We start from the raw sequence: 19,745 nt of genomic DNA, 5'->3' as shown, positions 1-19,745 counted from the left end.
GAAAATGAGGCTTAGTCATTGTGGTAAGGAAGGGCCACTTTAAGATGGAGATATTTAAGCAAGCTTCTTAGGTTGTAAAGGAGCCAGCCACGGGAAGAACATGAAAGGGAGTGCTCCCTGCAGAAGGAACAGCAAGTTCTAAACTTTCACGTGGGAATGAGCTTAGGATGGCCTCAGAGGCTGGAAGAAGGGCCAAACTGCTGGAAAGTGTTTATTCCAACGTATTTTATTCTTTTTGATGGTATTATAAATGGAATTGTTTATATTATATTACATTATAAATGGAAATGCTTCTTAATCTCACTTTTTGATTGTTCATTGCAAGTGAATAAAAACATAATTGACATGTGTATGCCAATCTTATGTTCTTCAACTTTGCTGAACTTATTGGTAGCAATAGTTTTTCGGTGGATTCCTTATGGTTTTGTTAATGCAACATCATTTTGAGGGCAAACAGGGATATCGTTACTTCTTTCCAAAATCAAAAAGAAGGAACAGAGGGAGAAAGAAGAGAATGAGGAGAAGGAGAAGATTGGCTTTCTCCAGGATTCAGAATTCCAAGGCACCTCTGCTGGACTCCAGAGCAAACCCTAACCCCGCTCCGCTGCCTTTCCCTTCCCCCACTAATGGAACTCCAAGGGCGCCGTTGTCCCTGTCGCCATGGTGATGGACGCTCTCAATTAACTGGCTCCACAAGAAAAGAGTTGTGTGGTTAGGGCGGGGCGGGAAGAGGGTGGTCCCTGCGCCTCTACCGTGGAGATTCCAGGTTAGGCCCAGGCGTCAAATAGGAACCATGCCGGTGTTGCTACCCGCAGCTGAGCCCAGCGAGGACTCACGGGTTGGAGCCCCAGAATGGCGCGAGGAGGCACTAGCCAAATCGCGGAAGGCGCACCTTCTGACCGACCGCTGCGGGCAAGAGGCAGTGGCCATGTGGCAACCCAAGGACAGTGTGCGGGACCCGCACATGGCGCACCACCTCTGCCGCGCCGCCTACATCGAGCCTTGGCGCTTCCGCGTGGAGATGCTCAAAGGTGGCGGCACCGTAGAGAAGCCACCGCCGGGCGAGGGCGTCACGCTGTGGAAAAGCAAGATGAAGCCCCCGGCGTGGTATGCTCGCCTGCCGTTGCCCTTGCACCGCGACGCGCGCGCCATGCAGACGGCCGAGGCGGTGCTCACACACGCGCGCGGGGCGCGCCTCACCGCCGCCCGCCTCGGCCGCGCCCAGCATCAAATCAACGTGCAGCTGCAGCTGCTGCTGCGCCAGCGCGAGGCAACGGACGTCAGGCTCAGCGAAGTGCGCAAGGGCCTGCTTATCAACAAGCAAAGCGTCAAACTGAGGGGCTACCGACCCAAGTCTGAGAAGGTGGGACCCTCCCCACCACCAAAGCTAGTGGCAAAGCTGAAGCTTCGGGTCCAGGGTATTCAGCCTGAGAAAAACCTCCCCCATACCAAAGAGAATATCCCCCGTGTCCCAACTCTATAGTGAGTAGAGGCATAAGATGAGCACACCCCCAGGGTGAAATGCCTAAGCCCCCAAGTCACAGGGAGTGAGACCCACCCAAAGGGAGGAGATTCTCAGCAACCTTTCCCCAAGAGAGGGAAACTATTCCAATCCCCCAGCCAGGATGGCCTCGCTGAATCAGACTCAAAGAAAAAAAAAATCTTCCCAAAGAGTAAAATCCACAACCCCCAGCCCTGGCATAAAACCACCCACCAGCCCCCCATGCCAAGTGAGACCCTTAATCCACCTAAACCCAGTGAAAAACGCCTCCATCCCCAGCTGACCTGTCTCACCCAAATGAAACTCGACTCAAAATGTGAAATAAAACCCAAGCTTCCAGGCTTAGGAATTGAGAACACCTTCCCCCAGGCCCTGGGAACAGTCCTATCTACAGACTGATACATCAAATTCCCGACCCTGCACCAAGAGTTAAGACCCCAGCCAGGGAGAAATGGTGAGACGCCCCCCCCCAGTACCATTCCTCCCATAATCTTCCCCCTAAAGTAAAATGCCAGACCCCTACCCACTAAAGGTGGGAAAAAACCCAACCACCCTGGGGAGAAATGAGACCTTGCTTGATAGATGAGATTCCAGGTTCCAGCCCTCAGATCTAAACAGTGAGACCCCAAAATGGCAAATCGCCATCATCCATATGATGAGATCCCTTCAATACTAGCCAAGGTTAAGGGATGAGACCATCACTGAGGAAGTGGCCCCTATTCTCAAAGAGTGAGAACAACCCTCCTTCAAGTTAAGTCACTCCCATTCCAGCTCACTGGGCTCTTATCTATAAAAGGAAGAAGCTCCCAACCCCAAACTCCAGAAGATAACCCCGGCAAGTAGGAGTCCCTGAAAGGATCAAGTCTTTGCAGATAGAGTGAGATAGGCCCCAACTCCATCCTCCAAGCCTGGAGTTTATAAGGGTGGCAGAGCTTCTCCTATTCCAGAAGGAGGGATCACCCTCAGCCCTCTCCTGAGGGTGAAAGCACTTCTCACCTTGTTGTCTAGATCCCTGACAAAGCTGACAGCATGCTTACGTGGGAGAAGGAGGAACTGAGGGTCTTGAAGAGGAAAATGGAGACAGATATGGAAAAATCAGAAACTCTACTCAAGGTTAGGAGACCTGGGGCCAAGTTAGAGGGGCTGGAGAGGGATCGGTAATGGATGAACTGCTCTTGGGATTTGTAACAGACTTTGGAGACTGTTAACAGCAACAAATCCTTCAACCCACACTACCTGACACTCATCACAGTTCCACTTTGACTTTTTTTTTCTCTGTATTCTTTTTCCTGTTTTTGTTTTCTGGTTCGTTTTTCAGTTGTTTTAGTTTTTTGTTCATTTGTTTTGCAGTGCTGGGGATTGAACCCGGAGTCTCATGCATGCTGAGCAAGTTATGCTCCCCAGCCCCACATTTCCACTTTGAAAAGTGGAAAAATGGAGGTCCTGAGAGAGGGCAGCATTGGGCCTCAGAATAATAATAGACACCCACTGTGTGCCAAACCCTAAGTAATCACTGAATGAGCTCCTTAAAACTCTCCAGGGAAACAGAAACTATAATCCCTCATTAGAGATGGTAAAATTGAGACTCAAAGAGAGATGACTTCCTCAAGGCACAGAGCCAGCCAGTGACTGGGCTATGATTCTAGGTCAAGTGTCTTGAGTCTAGCTAGCTCTTCACACTTGGTCAGACACCTTCTCTCCCTATATTCTTTGCTCTTGGCAACAGGAATTTCCTTATGAGGATGCTAATGAAGGTGAGAGAGAATCCAGAGTTCAGGAAGCCTTTGGGCCAGTAAGATCAGCTGGTTAGCTTTGTGCACTTTAGATTCATCCATTTGACAAATATTAATCCAGTGCCCTACTGTCATGGGCACTGTGCTTGGCACTAGTTGTTCCTGTCAATCCCGTATGGCTGACAAGGCAGTGAACAGACCAGAGCTGGCCTTGCCCTGGGGGTTAATGGTGGAGTGGGAGGCTTGTGGGGGGGGGGGGGGGGGGCTGGTGTGGTGCTGTCCATGGTGCTGAACATCAATTGCGCACACCCCAATCACCATTATATTCCTTTAATAGTGATTCCTGAAAAGTCCCTCCTCCAGGAAGCCAGAAACAGATTAGGGAAAAGACCATGAAGGTTGACCCAGGAGGGATGTGTTCAAAAGAGAAAATGGGAAATAGGAAGGTATAAAAAGATGCAGCTAGAAACAGACACCCAACACTGGAGAAGACATGGGCTGAATGTTGCTGGAGAAAAATGTTCACCGCCAAGCAGCCTTGTTTCAACTTAAAATCTCAAATTGACATGCAGAGCTTTCCCATGGTACTAGAAGGCTTGCCATCCCACTGTGCAAGTTATTTCATTCCTCCTCTTCTTTCAGACCTCTCCAACACCCTACTCCTTCCTCACTCTTCAGTGCCCCCAAGAAATAGAAGCTGCCAGAAGAAATCTTTCTCGTTGTTCCTGTCAATCCCGTATGGATTGTCCTTTGTAACTGTGGGTTTCTCACCCACAGGTTCAACCAAAAGCAGTAGAAAACTGCATCTGTAGTGAACATACATAGACTCTTCTCATTTTTCCCTAAACAATACCATATAACAATTATTTACATTGCTTTAGACATTATAATTAACCTAGAGATCATTTAAAGTCTATAGGAGAATGAGCATAGGTTAAATGCAAATACTACACCATTGTATAGAAGGGACTGGAGCATCTGTGGATTTGGGTATCTGCAGGGGATCCTGGGATCAATCCTCTGCAGATACCAAGAAGCAAGTCTAATCCCATCTACCTCTGCACTCACCTTCTTCAACATCATCAATATTTCCTTCCTATTTGTTCATTCCCACCAGTGAACAAACAGGGAGTTACCCTTTAAGGGGTACAAATGTTTGGGACGATGAAAAAGTTCTGGAAATGAACAGTGGCAATGGTTTACAACATTGTGTACAGACTTAATGCCACTGAACTGTCCACATAAGTTCGTTAAAATGGCAAATTTTGTGTTGCAGCTATTTTATAATTTTTTTAAAGAGAGAGAGAATTTTTTAATATTTATTTTTTAGTTTTCGGTGGACACAACATCTTTATTTTATTTTTTATGTGGTGCTGAGGATGGAACCCAGTGCCTCGCGCATGCCAGGTGAGTGTGCTACCGCTTGAGCCACATCCCCAGCCCTTATAATTTAAAAAAAAAAAAAAACCATCTCTCTTGATCCCATGTGCCCCTTTGGACAATTCCCCATTCCTCTGATCCTCTTGCTAGACAATCTGCTCTGCATATGCTGACTCTTGCTTCGTTTAGGTAGGAACCAGGTCTGGCCAGAGCATCTCCATTTGCTGACAACTGCATCCCCACATGCTGGCACATTGTCCATCACACATTAGAGCCTGATGAACATTTGAACTAACAAATGAAAGACGTTTTAGGTCTATGTTATTACTCAAATGGATGAATGCCAAAGGGATCACATATTTAGAGAAAGAAGCTGAACATAAAAATAGTCACTATGTGATTCCATAATTCATATGTATGTGATGTGTGTTGCAAGTATAATGAAGTTCTAGATTCAGCAAGCTTTTCACCAAAGCACCAATGTTAAATACTTTCAGGCTTGTACACTCTACGTTCTCTGTCATAACCACTCAACATGACCACCGTGGGAAGAACATGGCCAGAGCCCTGCCCACATGAATGGGCCTGTATAGCCTTGTCCTGACAGAAGTTTACCTACAAAAACAGGCCACCAGGCAAATAGGCTGTGGCTTACCAACCCCTTGAAGAACAGGAAAAACTAAGTTAGCTTAGTAGAGCTAGAGAGGGAAGGGAAGCAGAAAAGGCTACAGGGTTGTGGAAAGATTCTATACAGCATCTGGATGGGAGGAGGTGTTTATATGGCTGTATACATAAGCAAAAAGACCTCTGTTTTGATGAAGTCAGGCCTCAAAATAACAACAAACTGGTGTTGCCAAACCCTGTGGAGTCATTTAATCAACTACTTAAAACTCTCCTGTGGGGCTGGGGATGTAGCTCAGTGATAGAGCGCTTGCCTAGAATGCCCAAGGCCCTGGGTTGGATCACTGCAAAAGGCCAAAAAAAAAAACAAGTTGTTCATATTATATATTTGTTTATATGGGTTAATTTTGCTTCAATAAAGCTAGGGTAAAACACTTAAATCTGTGATTTTAAGTATTCTCACTACAAAAAAAATAAGTATGTATGGTGATGGAAAGGTTAAATATATATATATATATATATATATATATATATATATATATCCCATAAATATATGTGGTCATTATTGGTCAGTTAAAATAAAAATTTAAGTGAAAAATAAAGTGAACCTTGAAGAATGGTGTGATGTAGACCAAAGAGAAAAAAATCTTTTTTCATGAAAAATACATGTCATTTTTTAAGCGATTCCATAAAGGAAATATTTCTCTGGAACTTTGAGGAAATAAATTCAGTCAAAAAATATTTCCATAAATAAAATCCTTTACAAGAATTTTATTTTATAAGGGAAAAAAAAGACTTGAAGGAAAGGCTGGGGGTGTGGCCTTCTGGTACAGCAAGTGTTTAGCATGTGCAAAGCCCTGGATTAAATTACTAGCATCAAAAAAAAAAAAAAAGAAAAATGGAAAAAAAAAAAAAACTGGAAAGGATTAGTTTAGAGACAGAAACGCTTTGCAGCCTGTCGGTCTGGCGCCCCCGAAGCGAAGAAACCACTTTGGGCCACCTACCTCAACCTCCCAGCTCACACTCCGCTTTCTCTTCACTGACCCCAGGCTCTGGCCTCCTGTCGCGATGCTCTGGGTTTCTACTGCAAGGAAAGGCTCCAGGCTGTGGAACTCATGAACCAGCCGCTGGATAAAGTTCTGGAGCAGGCCGGCCGCTACTCGTGGGTGGACCTTACGCGCGCCCCTACCCCGCGTCCTCAGGGCCTGAAAACGCCTCCTCCTGACCCTGTGGGCACCTTTACCCCAGGTAGGCTCCACAGGAAGGAGTGCACAACAGTGGGTGCCATGGTGCCTTTTGACTACTGATGCACCCTTTCACCCACTTAGCTGCCCAGTTCCCTGGGGAATAACAAGCCAGTGTCTTGCCCAGCGCATCTAGCTTAGCTTCTTCCCCTGGACATCTTCCCCACACTCAGTTACTCAGTTTCTAATTCTAAGGAAACCAACCCAAGACGCCATTCAGGATCCCCACTAACAGCCCCTCCCCTAGACTTTCTTCCAACCCCTCAGTAAGCCCCCCTGGCCCACTACCCCCTAAGAATAGTGAAGAGAAAGATGCAGAAAGCTAGTATCTGGGAAAGGACAGCTCCGCGCCCACCAGCGCTTGTCCGGTGCATTGGCAGAGTGCGCCTACGCGCTGTACGAAGCTAAGCGGTTGTTGATGGAGTCCAAGGACACCTTGGCAGAAATGGCAAAGAATGAGACGGACATCCAGAAGCAACAGCAGCAAATAAGCGACCGTGTGTGCGCCTCCCTGGCGCAGAAGATGCGCGAAACGTTGGAACTGAAGGTGCACGCTGCCAGCGCGGCCGGGAGGTGGCAGCTGCGGTCGGGGGTGGAAGAGTTCCGCGGTGGGAGGAGGTGGGACAGAGAGCAAGCTAGATCCCGCTTCAATTCCCCACCCCCAGGAAAGAATAAATATGACGTTAGGACTAATGAGGGGAACTATCCACCGGTGCACGAAATTCAACCAAGAGATGGACGTCACCCGCGGACTCATCAAGGTAAGGTTTAGGGAAAAGGTCTACCGGGATGGCGACGGGACGCGGTGCCGGGGTCGACTGAGACTCAGTGTTCCGCACACCTAACTCCGACAGGGTCCTCTGTCGAAAAGTCACCTGGCGACTCGAGAGAAACTGAACAGACCTCTAGTTCTCATGCACCAGAAACACGTCGGCACCCAACTCCCCGAGGCCGCGCGCCTTGTCCAGGTACGCCGCCTCCTCGTCCCCTCCTATGCGCAGCCTTGCCCCGGCTAGGCATGGCCCCACCCAGGTAAGACTACTTCCTCAAGCACACCTGAACTGGTAAGACCCCCTCACCCAGGTCAGCCTCTATTCTATCCACGAGGGGGCCCTACAGTCCTTTCAACCCCTGTCTTCCAAGATGAGGCCCCCCCCCTCGCTCATCCCGGGCCTGTGCGGTCTCCTTCCTGCACGCCATGCCCAGGTGCATTCCCCATCCCAGGTCCGTCCCTTCTCTCACTCTCCAGGTGCATTCCCTTTCTCGGTTCAACCCATTGCGGGTTCTTTTTCAGGGACACCCAGTCCAGTTCTCCCCCAACCCCGCAACTAAATGCCCCTCTCAGCTATGCTTCTTCCCAGACCGCGCATTTCCACCTGCACACCTGGCCAAGTGTGACGGACCCCCCCCCCGTCCCCCATCTGAGACTCGCCCCCTCTTCAGTTGCTCTCGGTACACACGCACACCTGGCCTAGGTGTGTCAGCCCACCCCAGTAGCGCCATGCTCTCGGCTCCGCTGGCGGTCTCCCAGCACGGCCCCGCCCCCTCTCCAGGGCACTGACAAACTGCAGCGCCATATCACGCACGCGGAAAAGAACCTAAAGGAGCTGCTCGCCACGCGCGATGACCTCACCTGGAGCCTCAACTGCAAGAAGATCGGGCACGACGTGGACTACAACGTGGTTCGCCTGCGTCTTCGTCAGAGGCACCCACATGTGTACTTCGAGCAGGCGCAACGCCTGGTCAATAACTGGGACCCGCGCACTCCGCCGCCGCGTAGCGAGTCCACCGAGTCCAACGCGGCCCCCAAGTGACGTGCAGGCCCCCAGCCCCAGCTGGCTTGACTGTGCGGGCTGGGCCATTGGGAGAGCAGGCTCCCAGCACCGTGGCCCTCTCTCCCCTCTGATTCATTGTTCCTTCAAGCGCCTTATAGCAGAATTATAATTAAAGATACCAATTGTCATTTATTAGATACCTACTGTATGTCAATTACATACTATACAACACATTATAGACAGTGCATCCTGGTAGTTAGCAGAACAGATTTGTGGCCAGATTATAAGTATTCAAGTCTTGGCTCCCCAGTTTTAAGCTGCCTGGCCTTGGGCAAGATGCTGTCCCTTGGTGATCTCTCCCCAACCTGTAAAATGAAGAATATTACAGGAACGCCTTTGCTTATGGTAAGAAGAGGTGAGTTCATATGGGTAAGACCTGTAGCATCGTTTCTGCGTATAGCAATGGTGAGTGAATTTAAGTTATTAGCATCTCCATCTTACAGTTGGGAGAATGGAGGCACCCAAGAGGTTAAACATCTTGCCCAAGGTCACACAGTAAATAGTAAAGCCGGGATTTTCATCACTGACTCCAGAGGCTGCACTCTAAGCAGAATTCCCCTGAGATCTGATCTGTATTCACTTCACAAAGTGCTAGGCCTTGAACCAGGTGCTGAGATTGTAGTTGATTCTTTTGGTTGAGGCCCCAGGGTGGCCTCCTGCAGGAAGCCTGCCCTGATTGCCTCCTTTCCTCCAGTCATAATTCACAGAACTCTTCATATTAAGCCTGTGGTTATTATCTGCTGTCTCCAAGCAGATTCCAGGGTGTGATATAGATAGCAAAGGAGGTGTTCATTACAACCACAAACACAGCCAGCCCTCCTTATCTCTGTGTGTCCTGCATCTGTAGATTTAACCAAAATTGAATCAAAAACATTCAGAAAAAAAAAAAATGTCTGTTCTAAACGTGTGCAGACTTTCTCCTTGTCCTTATTCCTGAAACAATATAATATCATGATTATTTTATAGCATTTACATTGTGATAGGTATTCTAAGTCATCTAGGTGATAGAAAGCCTACAGAAGAGTTGTGTGGGGGAGGATAATGTCGTGTGCAAACACCTCACCTCGTTGTATAAGGAACTTGAACACCTGCAGATTTTGGTGTCCACAGGGGTACTGAAACCAATCCCCACAGACGCCCAGGCAACTTGTATTTCCTTGTATTTCTTAATTTCTTAGGAAACTTGTATTTCCTAAGGAACTGCTGTGTGCCGGAGTAGCAAGAACTAAGCCAAATGTGTCCCTCCTTATGGAGCTGGCAGTGCCCAAGGGAGAATGGCCCTCATGAATATTGGTGTCTTTTTAGCAAAGCCAGCCAGTCACATGGACACAGCACATTTCACAGAGAAGGAAATGACGGTTCAGAAACATAACCTGTAAAATGAAGAATATTACAGGATATTACAACTTGTCCCAGGCTACAAGGTCAACAAGGGATAAGGCAAACTTTAAACTCTGTAACCAGAGTCCTAGGCCAGAGGCCTGACTCCCAGAGTCCCAACAAACCAGGTCTGGCCATTTTCCTATACGGCAAACAGAAAGGTAATGGTGAAAAGCAGGAAAAGAACTTTAATCAGTAAAGCCATGTAGGGGAGGCAAAGGGAGATTCAGCATGTGAGCCCTGTCTTCAGGGTGCTGATGGAGCTCTTGGCTTAAATAGAAGAATAATTGGATCCGGGGGCGAGAGGTCTGGTCTGGTCTGGTCAAACTGTGGTCATGTTGATCTTTAGTTCAGTCCTGGTTCTGCAAGGAAGCTCTAGAGAAGTCCTGTGGCTTGAGGGGAGCAATTCCCACTTGTTGCTCAGGACATTTATCCATCACCGGTGATCATGAGAGGACTGCTCCGGCTTGGTGACAGCATCACTGTGGGGTGATGTGCCTGCCTCCTGCTGTTCCTCGAAGGTGTCAGACAATGACTGAAGACTTCTGGGCCCCACCCAGGAGTCTGAGGCTATAAAACCTGACAGTCAAACGTCTCTACAAATCTTTTCTCAGTCTTGAAGAGAGAGACGAGATAGGTTAGATAAATTCAGGGCTAACAAACCTTGTATTACTAGTTTTTAGATGAGCACTCCTTAAAGGATTAACATGCCTACGTGCAAAGCTGAGCAGTGCCACAAAGTTTAAGGTGATAAAGGAGACAGAGATATAAAATGCAGGCACAGGGGCCAAGCTTTATCCTTTTAGTTACTCATGGGACACCTAAAGGCCTAAGGAAAGAGTCACTGCTTTTAGCAAAGGCAGCCTCTCTAGGTCCCTGTTACAACCCCACACCTTTCCCTTGCTCCCCACTGCAAGCCTGGACCAGGATCATTGGGCCTCATGACAGCCATGTGGAGATGGGGTAAACTATGCCATTGGACGGAGAAATTCACAGCAAAGAGAGTAAATCTGGGGCTCAAACCCACTATCTCTGACTCTGAATCACTGAGTATCACGGCCAACTCCCTCATCTCAAGAGGGACCCCACAGACTGAGAGCCATGGGGGCTCCCTGGGGTTCAGACTTCCTCACCAGTCTCTCTCCTTCAGGCCCTTCCTCCCTGTACCAATCTACAGAGCAACCAGAAGTAGATGGCAGGCTTGATTTGAAGATGTTTAATAAAGAAATGACAGTCCATCCTCACCAATCGCAGACTCCATCTTTGGGAATTCACCTACTCACTAAAATTTTTTTGTAACTTCAAAATCAATCCTCATGGTGCTTTTGTGGGCATGCACAGAGCCCTGAGAAAGCTTAACCACACGACATGCACGTCCCCCAGCTGGGGTCAAACCAGGTGATGCTCCGCCTGCTTATTTCAGCCCTCACTTGAGCCAAGGGTCCTCCTTGAAGTGTGCTTTGCTTTTTTTATGCTTTTACAGATAATAGGGTTTAAAATGCCCCCAGGGTTACTGCTGCCTAATGTCCCTAAGTACAAGAGGGGGTGGTGTTCCTTAGGAAACAAAACATATGCATGATGGTGAAGATTCATTCAAGCATGAGAATATGGCTGCTGGCTGTGAGCTCACCCTAAATGCATCAACAATGTCTATTAAATAAGTTGTCTTTTGGCAGAAACACATAAAACAAGGTTATGTATTGATCAGTTGACAAAAAGTGTGACCAGAGGCTCAAAGGAGCCTGCCCCAGCATCTGTCCAGGAGCCATGGTTCCATATTTACTGACTGAATGTTCACAGGGACTTTAAGAAACATAGTCACCATGAATAATAAGAAATGACTATATTTACAAAGATGTGAGTAGTGGGTAGGAAAACATTAAAGGAAAACTCAGTATCAAGGTGCTAGTAATTGTGGGGAGGTTTTGCTACAGGTAGGTCTGAAAGAACCAAGAAGCAAACAGGAAGTTAGGAAAGCAAACAGCCAATTCTGCACTGCTGCGGTGTGGGTGCTGGAGATTAAGTGCTTCTACCCGCTCCCTCCTTTGGCTGGTGTCCCGATGGGTAGAACCACCCAATGGCTTTTGAGTCTATTGCAGGTTCTTCCTGGAGCAGGGATGGTCCATTTGCAGGCACCTTTTCCCTTTTTGATTCCCAGAAACCTTGCGTGGGGATGCAAATGCTGTTTTTGCAAGCAGTGCCTTGCCCTGTAGGTTGGAGCCTGCCACCCCTGTCCTTGCTGACTCAGCCCCCAGTTCACCACAGCTCATGTAGTACTCCCATCTGCATTTGCACAATCCCCTGCATTGCCTCAGAGCTGAGATTTCAGCTGTTTCCCCAGGCATGAGCTTCAGGCTCTCAGTAACAGACAGGGACACCATAAGATGGGCGTCATCCCCACGTGAGAAAAGAGGAAATTGTCTCAGAGCAGTGGCAAGATTTGTGTATGCCACCCAGCAAGCATGGGGCTACCCCTGAAGTTTAAAGACTGTGTGCATGGCTAATAGCACAGGCAGCAAAAGTAAAAACTGACAAATGGAATTATAGCAAACTAAAAAGCTTCTGCACAGCAAAGGAAAAAATCAAGAGAGTGAAGACAGCTTACAGAACGGGAGAAAATATCTGTCAACTACATGACAGATGGTAAATACCTAGAATATATAAGGAACACAAAAAAACTTAATAATGAAAAATAAGTAATCCAATTAAAAATGGGCAACTACTCAAAGTAGACTTTTCTCAAAAGAAGAAATACAAGGTGCTAGTAATTGTGGGAAGGTTTTGCTACAGATAGGTCTGACAAAGGCATGAAAAATGCTCAATATCATTAGCCATCAGGGAGATGCAAATCAAAACTACAATGAGATATCATCTCACCCCAGCCAGGATGGCTATCATCAAGAAAACTAAAATAACAAATGCCGGTGAGGATATGGAGAAAAAGAAACTCAGACAGTGTTGATGGGAATTCAAATAAGTACAGCCACCATAGAGAACAGCATGGAGGACCCTCAAAAATGTATATATATATAGGTCTAGCACATGATCCAGTTATCCCACCCCAGGTATAAATCCAAAGGAAATGAAGCCAGCATATCAAAGAGATGGCTGAACACTCACACTTACTGTAGCACTATTCACAATAGTAAAGATATGGAATCACATCGGTCGGTGTCTGTCAACAGATGGAAAAAGAGAATGTGGTGCATGTGCACAATGAAATATTATTCGACCATAAAGAAGAATGGAATCTTGTCATTTGTAGCCACATGGATGGAAATGGAGATTATTTTGTTAAGTGAAATAAACCAGAAAAGGAAAGGTAAGTACCATGTATTCTCACTCCTATGTAGAAACTAAAAACAAGGTCAACCTAAAGTAGTGATTTCTAGAGACTAGGAGGGGTGGGGGCAGGAGGTGGGAAAAGGTGGTTGGATTGTTGGATTTTATCAATGCACATTCCATCCATGTGAGTCCCATTAATGTGTGTAATTAATACATGTTAATAAATAAATAAAATTAAAAATTGGTGATGTTTCTTATCCCCAAGAATAGTCCAGGCATCCTCTGCATGGGAACACCTAGAGTGCTTGACCAGGATCCAGATTCCTGGGCCACATTCTAGACCTACAGAAGCTAAATTTCAGAGGGCTAGGTCTAGAGAGCTGCATTTCCCCAGGAGCACCCAATACACACCAATGTTGAAATGCATCCATTCTCTGCTGCCAGATCCCCAGGACTGAATTGTGCATTGGGCACACAAATGAAAGTTGCTAAGTTGCCTAGGCTGGCTTTGAACTTGGGATCTGCCTCCTGAGCCACTGGGATTACAGGTATACACCACAGTGCCCTGCTCATTCTAATATTTTTGAAAGAAGAAAAATATGAGTAAATAATAAATATGATGAATGTATCTTATACTGCATATACATGATATATTCCATTATGTAAAATTATGAATGTTAAAACTATCAAAACTTTAAAATCCAGCCCAGATTATATTCTTTATAGTGATGCAGGTTTTTTCAATTTTTCATTTTGTAATAAGATATACATAACTTAAAATTTATCATCTTAGTCATTTTTAAGACTACAGTTCAGTGGCTTTAAGTACATTCACATTGGTGGACAATATCACCACGATCCATCTCCAGAACGCTTTTCATCTTGCAAAATGAAAACTGTATACCCATTCCCTCTTTCCTTAGCCCCTGGTGACTTTCATTCTACTTTCTGGCTATGATTTTTAACTACTCCAGAGGCTTTGTGTGGGCTATGTCACTGCCACTTTGAATTTTTAAAGATTTTCTATAGGTAAAGTGGCCCACAAAAGTAAAAGTACCTCGGGCCCATGAAACCCAAAATCTGGCCCTGCAACTTTCTCCTTAGATAGTGGGCACATCCATCTCCCAATCCATCTCATTCCTTTAGTCACTTGACCAAAATCATTCAATAGCATGGGCTAAGACCACACACCGTGTTACGCATGAAGAGAAGGCTTTATTTGCACCCCTTTTTAGTCCATTTATCAATACTATAACTAAGTACCTGAAGTTGGGCAACTTTATAAAGAGTTTTATTCAGCTCACAGTTCTGGAGGTTCGCAAGCATGGCACCTGTATCAGCTCCAGTAAGGATCTCGTGGCAGATGGCCCATGCACAGACAAGAGATTACATCACAAGACAGGAAGCCAGAGAGGGATTCAGGCATTGGACTCATTCTTAGAACAACTCGTACTAGATCTCAGGATCCCAGGAGAGCTACCTAATCCCTTCCAAGAGCATGCCCCCCAATGACCTAAGGACTTCCACCAGGTATACCTCTTAAAGGTCCCATTACCTCTTAGCATCACTATGCTGGGGACCAAGCTTCCAACACATGAACTCCTAGGGGACAAACCACATCCAGACTATAGCAAACCACCTGCGGCAACCAGAGTATACCAATTTTAAATTCATCTGTTTTCCTCCATCTCCTGCTCTACTCCCCACTCACTGTTTAGTCCAAGCCACCATCAGCTCTTGACTGGACGGTCCTAACAACGCCCTGTCTGGTTCTCCAGCTGCCATCTCTGTCCACATTGCAGAGCACATCTTAGTCAGGGCAGCCATTCTACTCTACAGAGCAGACCAGTTGCCACCTCCACCCCAGCGGCACCCACTGCTCCTACCACACAGTTCTACTGTGGCCCATGAGGCCACATAACCGACCTACACCTGCTCGCTCTCCCAATCTCAGCAATCTCCCTCCACCCAACACTTCAACTTACAGCCATTTTCACTTCTGAATAAGTTTCCTATTATTGCTGTAACAAACTACCACAAGCATACTGGCTTAAAACAACACAAATAGATGCCTTAAGAAAGTTCTGGAGGCCAGAAAGCCAAAGTGGGTTTACTGGCCTGAAATGAAGGTGTTCACAGGGATGTGATCCCTCTGGAGGTTCCTAGAGAAACCCATTTCCTGGCCATTTCCGGCTTCGAGAGATTGCCTGCATTCTTTGGCTGATTGCCTCTTCCATCTTCAAAGTCAGCAGCAGTATCTTAAAGCCTCTCCCCGACTCTGGCTCTTTGCTTGTATCAATTCCCTTCTGATACCAGCCATCTTGCTGCATCTCATAAGGATCCCTATGATGATACTGAGCCTTCCTGCATGATCCAGGATAACCTCCCCATCTCAGGATCCTTAATTCCGTCACACTTACAAAGTCCCTTTGGCCACATAAGCTAACACTCACAAGCTGTAAGGATCAGGACACCCAGTGACCATAGGATCCCTGCAAGTACAGCTTTGGTTTAGAGTGCTTTAGAAGCAAACCCCAAAATAAGAATTCAAGTGTAAGAAGTTTGCCTGGAAGGCAGTCCCAGGAGTCTCCTGTACAGAAGCAGAGCAGTGATACAGAGAAGAGAGGTGGTCAGAAAGGGGTGTTAGATAAGTTACTACTATAGGTACTGAGGCTCAGTCCTCCTAGAGACTTCTAGAGGTAGTGTGAAAAACGTGTCTGGATTATTTTAACCAAAGACTAAGAAAGCTGGGATATATATTGACTAACTGCAGTCAGTCAGAGAGTGATGCTCCCAGGGGACTGGAGTTTATTTCTGACCTGCCCTTTTCATGGGCCAAGCCAGCTTTGGTGGCCAGAGGTAATTCTCAAGCTGGGAGTTTCTGAAACTGGCAGTTGGGAAAGCCAGTGTGCAAGTTTTAATTTAGGATCTTTAAGCTGGAGAACACTCTTTCAATGATTAGGAGAGACACGAGCTGGAAATGAAGACTTTATTACTTAACGGTGCTGGGGTACATAGCACATCTGGGCACCATACCCACAGAGGTCAGGGGCTACAGAGAGAGACAGAGGGACTGGGGGACCACTGCCATTACTGGGTACGGGATGCTATCCAAACAGGTTTTCTGCAGGGAGTTTTAGCTGGTGATGCAAAAGCAAGCAGGCACAAGTTCCAGGAGGTCGTGCTGTGACTGAGGTGGTGGCCATGTAGCTGTACAATCCATGCGGAGAGTGGGGTCAGGAGAGTGAATCAAGTAGCCGTATCTAGCTATTAGGTAGGGACATGGGCAGCAGGAGGTGGCTAAGGCAGGTGTCTGGAATGGCCACACAGATGACCTGAGAGGAAATGGAGAACTGGAAACTGTCGAGGGTAACTGAGCCCTGCTTCTAGGATGAGAGTTAAATTCATGTTCTAAATGAATGCTGAGGCAACTTAAAATTATAGGAAATCACTGCAGTATGGAAATAGTGCCAAGAAGATATGGATGAGGCCCCCAAAATATCTGCAATAGGGAGGCACAGAGTTTTACTTGGATCCCTCTGTATTCTGAGTACCTGACACACGGCAGACGTTGGTTAAATATTTGTTAAATACATACATTATGAAGTTAACCTAAAGTTTGCAGCATGTTTCTGGGACTGTTGCATTAACTAATTTTACATTTGAGAATTGGAAAATCCCTGTGTAAGGTACCATCTGACTCACCACAATCATGCTGCCTTCCTTATTATCTCTCCAACTTTCCTGAAAAAATAAGAGACTGGCAGAGCTGTGAAGCAATCCAGCATCTGCAGGGAAGAGAAGCAGATATGAGCTTGACCCTTTCTAGCTGTGTTGCCTCAGACATCTTGCTTAAGCTCACTTGTTAACCTCCATTTTCTCACCTGTAAAACTGAGGTTGGTTAAAGTGTAACCGAAAGCTCAGTTTCTGTCCCTAATGCCAGCCAATGCCAATGGACACTGTTTTGAGAAAAAAAGGAAAAAGAAGGTTTTTTGCTTTACTAGCAAAGAAGAAACACAGGAGACTCCAGTCCCAAAGGCTGTGACTTTCCCTATCAGGAGGGACAGGGGGGTTTTATAGGAACTTCAAGGGTTACATTCCAGGTGTGCTCTGGCAGGGGGTCCCAGGGTACCCCATGACTTGTTAGGATTCACTTGTTAATTTGGGAGGTATTCACTTCCCAGATCCTCAGCAGGCATCTCCTTCCTGGAGTGGGTGTGTTCAAGGGCAGTTAACTAGGGGAAGAAAAGAGAACACTGTCTGCCTAATCTTGTTAGGGAGGGGGAGAGAGGAGAAGAGAGAAAAAAAAATTTTTTTTTAAATAAACCTTAGAGGAATGAGGGTTCTATTCAGAAGGTGAAGGGACCACTGTTACAAAAGCACCTCTCTCAGCAGGTAGCTGCGAGGATCCATTGAGGGAATATTGTATGTCATCTGCCCCAGTGTCTGGCCTGCAGGAAAGTGCCCATAAGGGGGGCGGGGGGACCTATGCTTTTTTGCTTAATGAAGTAAAATTCACATAACATAAAATTAGCCATTTTGAGGTTAATGTCATTTAGTTCATTCACAGTGTTTTATAATTATCACCTCTATCTAATTCCAAAACATTTACATCCCCCCCAAAAAAGAGAGCCTGTCCCATTAGATAGGTACATGTCTAACCATGGAAGGGATACTTCTGATGCAGAAGCAATCAAGTACAAAGAGGTTGTGCTGCGGAGTCTCACAGAGGGTTAAAACTGTGGTTCCCAGCCAGAGGTGATTCTGTCCCCCAGGGGACACTTGGAAATGCCTGGATACATTTTTTTTGCATTACAATTCTTAATATACCATTATACAATAATTTATCATTTCTCTGATTATACATAAGGTATGTTGACACCAAATTCACGTCTTCATGCACGTATTTTGTATGATGATGAGGTCTCCTTCCACCATCCTTGCTATTCCCCTTCTCCCTCCCTTTCCCTCCCACCCCTATTCCCTATCTAGAGGTAATCTTCCTCCCTTGCTCTCCCTCCCAAACCCATTTTGAGTCACCCCCTAGATACATTTTTGACTGCCACAATGGGGCATGGAAGATGCAGCTGGCATCTAGTGGGTAGAGGCCACAGATAGTGCTAGTGTCCCACGGGACACAAGACAGGCCCCCTGCCATGACAAAGAAGTACTCCACTGTGTCAAAATTAAGTGCCTCTCAGGGTCAACTCTGAAGTTGAAATTATTTTCTTATTATTAGCACATGTTTATTTTTAGGTTATAAAAATGTTTTGGAATTAGAAATAGATGGTGGTTGTGCAATACTGCATGTGTAGTAAATGTCACTGACTGTTGCCTTTAAAATGGTTAATTCCAGCTGGGGTGAGGCTCAGTAGTAGAATGCTTGCCTGGCACGGAGGAGATCCTGGGTTAAATCATCACCAGCACCAAAAAATAGATGAATAAATTTTTAAAAAGTGTAAATTGTATGTTTTATGAATCTTACCCCAATTTTAAGAAAGAAAAAAATAGAAGGAGATAAAATTCTGCTGGAAAAATTTGAAGAGATGTATTTCAAGCATGTTAAGTATTTAAGTATATTTAGACAAACTCTTTGGCTATAGTTTTTCCTAACCATTGGAACTAACCAAAAAACAACAGACTGAAACCTACTAACTTATTTTTTTAGTTGTAGATGAACACAATACCTTTGTTTTATTTACTTGTTTGTTTATTTACATGTGGTGCTGAGGATTGAACCCAGTGCCTCATACATGCTAGGCAAGCACTCTACCACTGAGCTACAGCCCCAGCCTGAAGCCTACTAATTTTTTGAGACAATTCATCATATTCTAAACCACTTTATTGAGGTATTATTGGCATCCATCAGCTATAAATTTTTAATGTTTATAACTTGATATACGGAGAGATAAGTATACACCCAGGAAGCCATCAGCACAATCAATATCACAAATTTTCCTTCCACCTCATTTGTTTGTTCTGTCTTATTTTCCTTTTGAGGTAAGAACACTTAACATGAGATCCATCGTACCCATTCATTAGGAAGGAAGAAGGTAGGGAAAAGGAAGTAGGATTTGATCAGTGTGTGTTATATGCCTGCATGTAAATGTTACACTGAACTGATAGGTACAATCCATACATGTTGATTTTAAAAGGTTTACTAAAACATACCAGCATAGCTCATTCTTGAGTATACAATAAAGGATCATCAATCATAGGCCCCATGCTGTACACTAGATCCCCAGGACTTATTCATCTTTAACCTGAGACTTTTTACACACTGACCACCATCTCCCCTTTTCCCCTCCCCACACCATCCCTGGCACCCTTTCTATTCTTTGCTTCTTTGAGTTTGGCTGGTTTAGATTCTAATCATAGGCAAGATCACACCTGAGGTGTTTCTCTGTGCCTGGCTTATTTCACTTAGCACCAGGTCCTCCACATCCACCCATGTTGTGGCAAGTGACATCATTCCTTTTGTGGTCAGCAGCCTCCGACATTGTTCCCCGGGGTCCCCACCTCCTGGTAGTCGCATCTGTATGGTCTCATCCTTCTTGACCCAGTGACTTGCTTCCCGTGAATAACAACATGACAAAAGTGAGGAGATGTCACTTCTGAAATCAGGTAACAGAATGACTGTGACTTTTTTTTTTTTTTATCTTTTATATCCATCAGGACTGTCACACAGTAGTCAGACAATAACTGTAAGCAAGAAGGAGGAAAGGAAGGGAGGTGGCCCGGCAGGGTGACACATGCCTGTAATCC

The 19,745-nt window shown here is 45.9% G+C and overlaps 1 protein-coding gene across 1 annotated transcript; it reads left to right on the top strand.

The window, feature by feature from the left end:
* The first annotated feature begins 793 nt into the window (after nucleotides 1–793).
* On the top strand, nucleotides 794–8,555 carry Tektl1 (tektin like 1). The gene is made up of 7 exons (XM_046436634.2): nucleotides 794–1,363; nucleotides 2,510–2,614; nucleotides 6,285–6,483; nucleotides 6,860–7,026; nucleotides 7,145–7,240; nucleotides 7,334–7,447; nucleotides 8,033–8,555. Exons 1-7 carry the CDS (start codon nucleotides 794–796, stop codon nucleotides 8,291–8,293), a joined length of 1,512 nt encoding a protein of 503 aa, XP_046292590.1. The 3' UTR covers nucleotides 8,294–8,555.
* The last annotated feature ends 11,190 nt before the right edge of the window (nucleotides 8,556–19,745 follow it).

The sequence above is a fragment of the Marmota monax genome, unplaced genomic scaffold, assembly GCF_021218885.2.
Source record: "Marmota monax isolate L192 unplaced genomic scaffold, Marmota_monax_Labrador192_F-V1.1 WCK01_AAM20220418_F8-fsc00021, whole genome shotgun sequence".
NCBI lineage: Eukaryota > Metazoa > Chordata > Mammalia > Rodentia > Sciuridae > Marmota > Marmota monax.
The sequence above is the reverse complement of the archived record's forward strand: the minus strand, read 5'-3'. Positions and strand labels throughout refer to the sequence as shown.

Bases quoted from the DNA above. Each gene is read 5' to 3' on its own strand.
- Tektl1 (XM_046436634.2), top strand. From the start codon at position 794: ATGCCGGTGTTGCTACCCGCAGCTGAGCCCAGCGAGGACTCACGGGTT. The intron at 2,615-6,284 runs GTTAGGAGACCT...CACTGACCCCAG, and splicing joins AATCAGAAACTCTACTCAAG to GCTCTGGCCTCCTGTCGCGA. The intron at 7,027-7,144 runs GTGCACGCTGCC...CCCCACCCCCAG, and splicing joins GCGAAACGTTGGAACTGAAG to GAAAGAATAAATATGACGTT.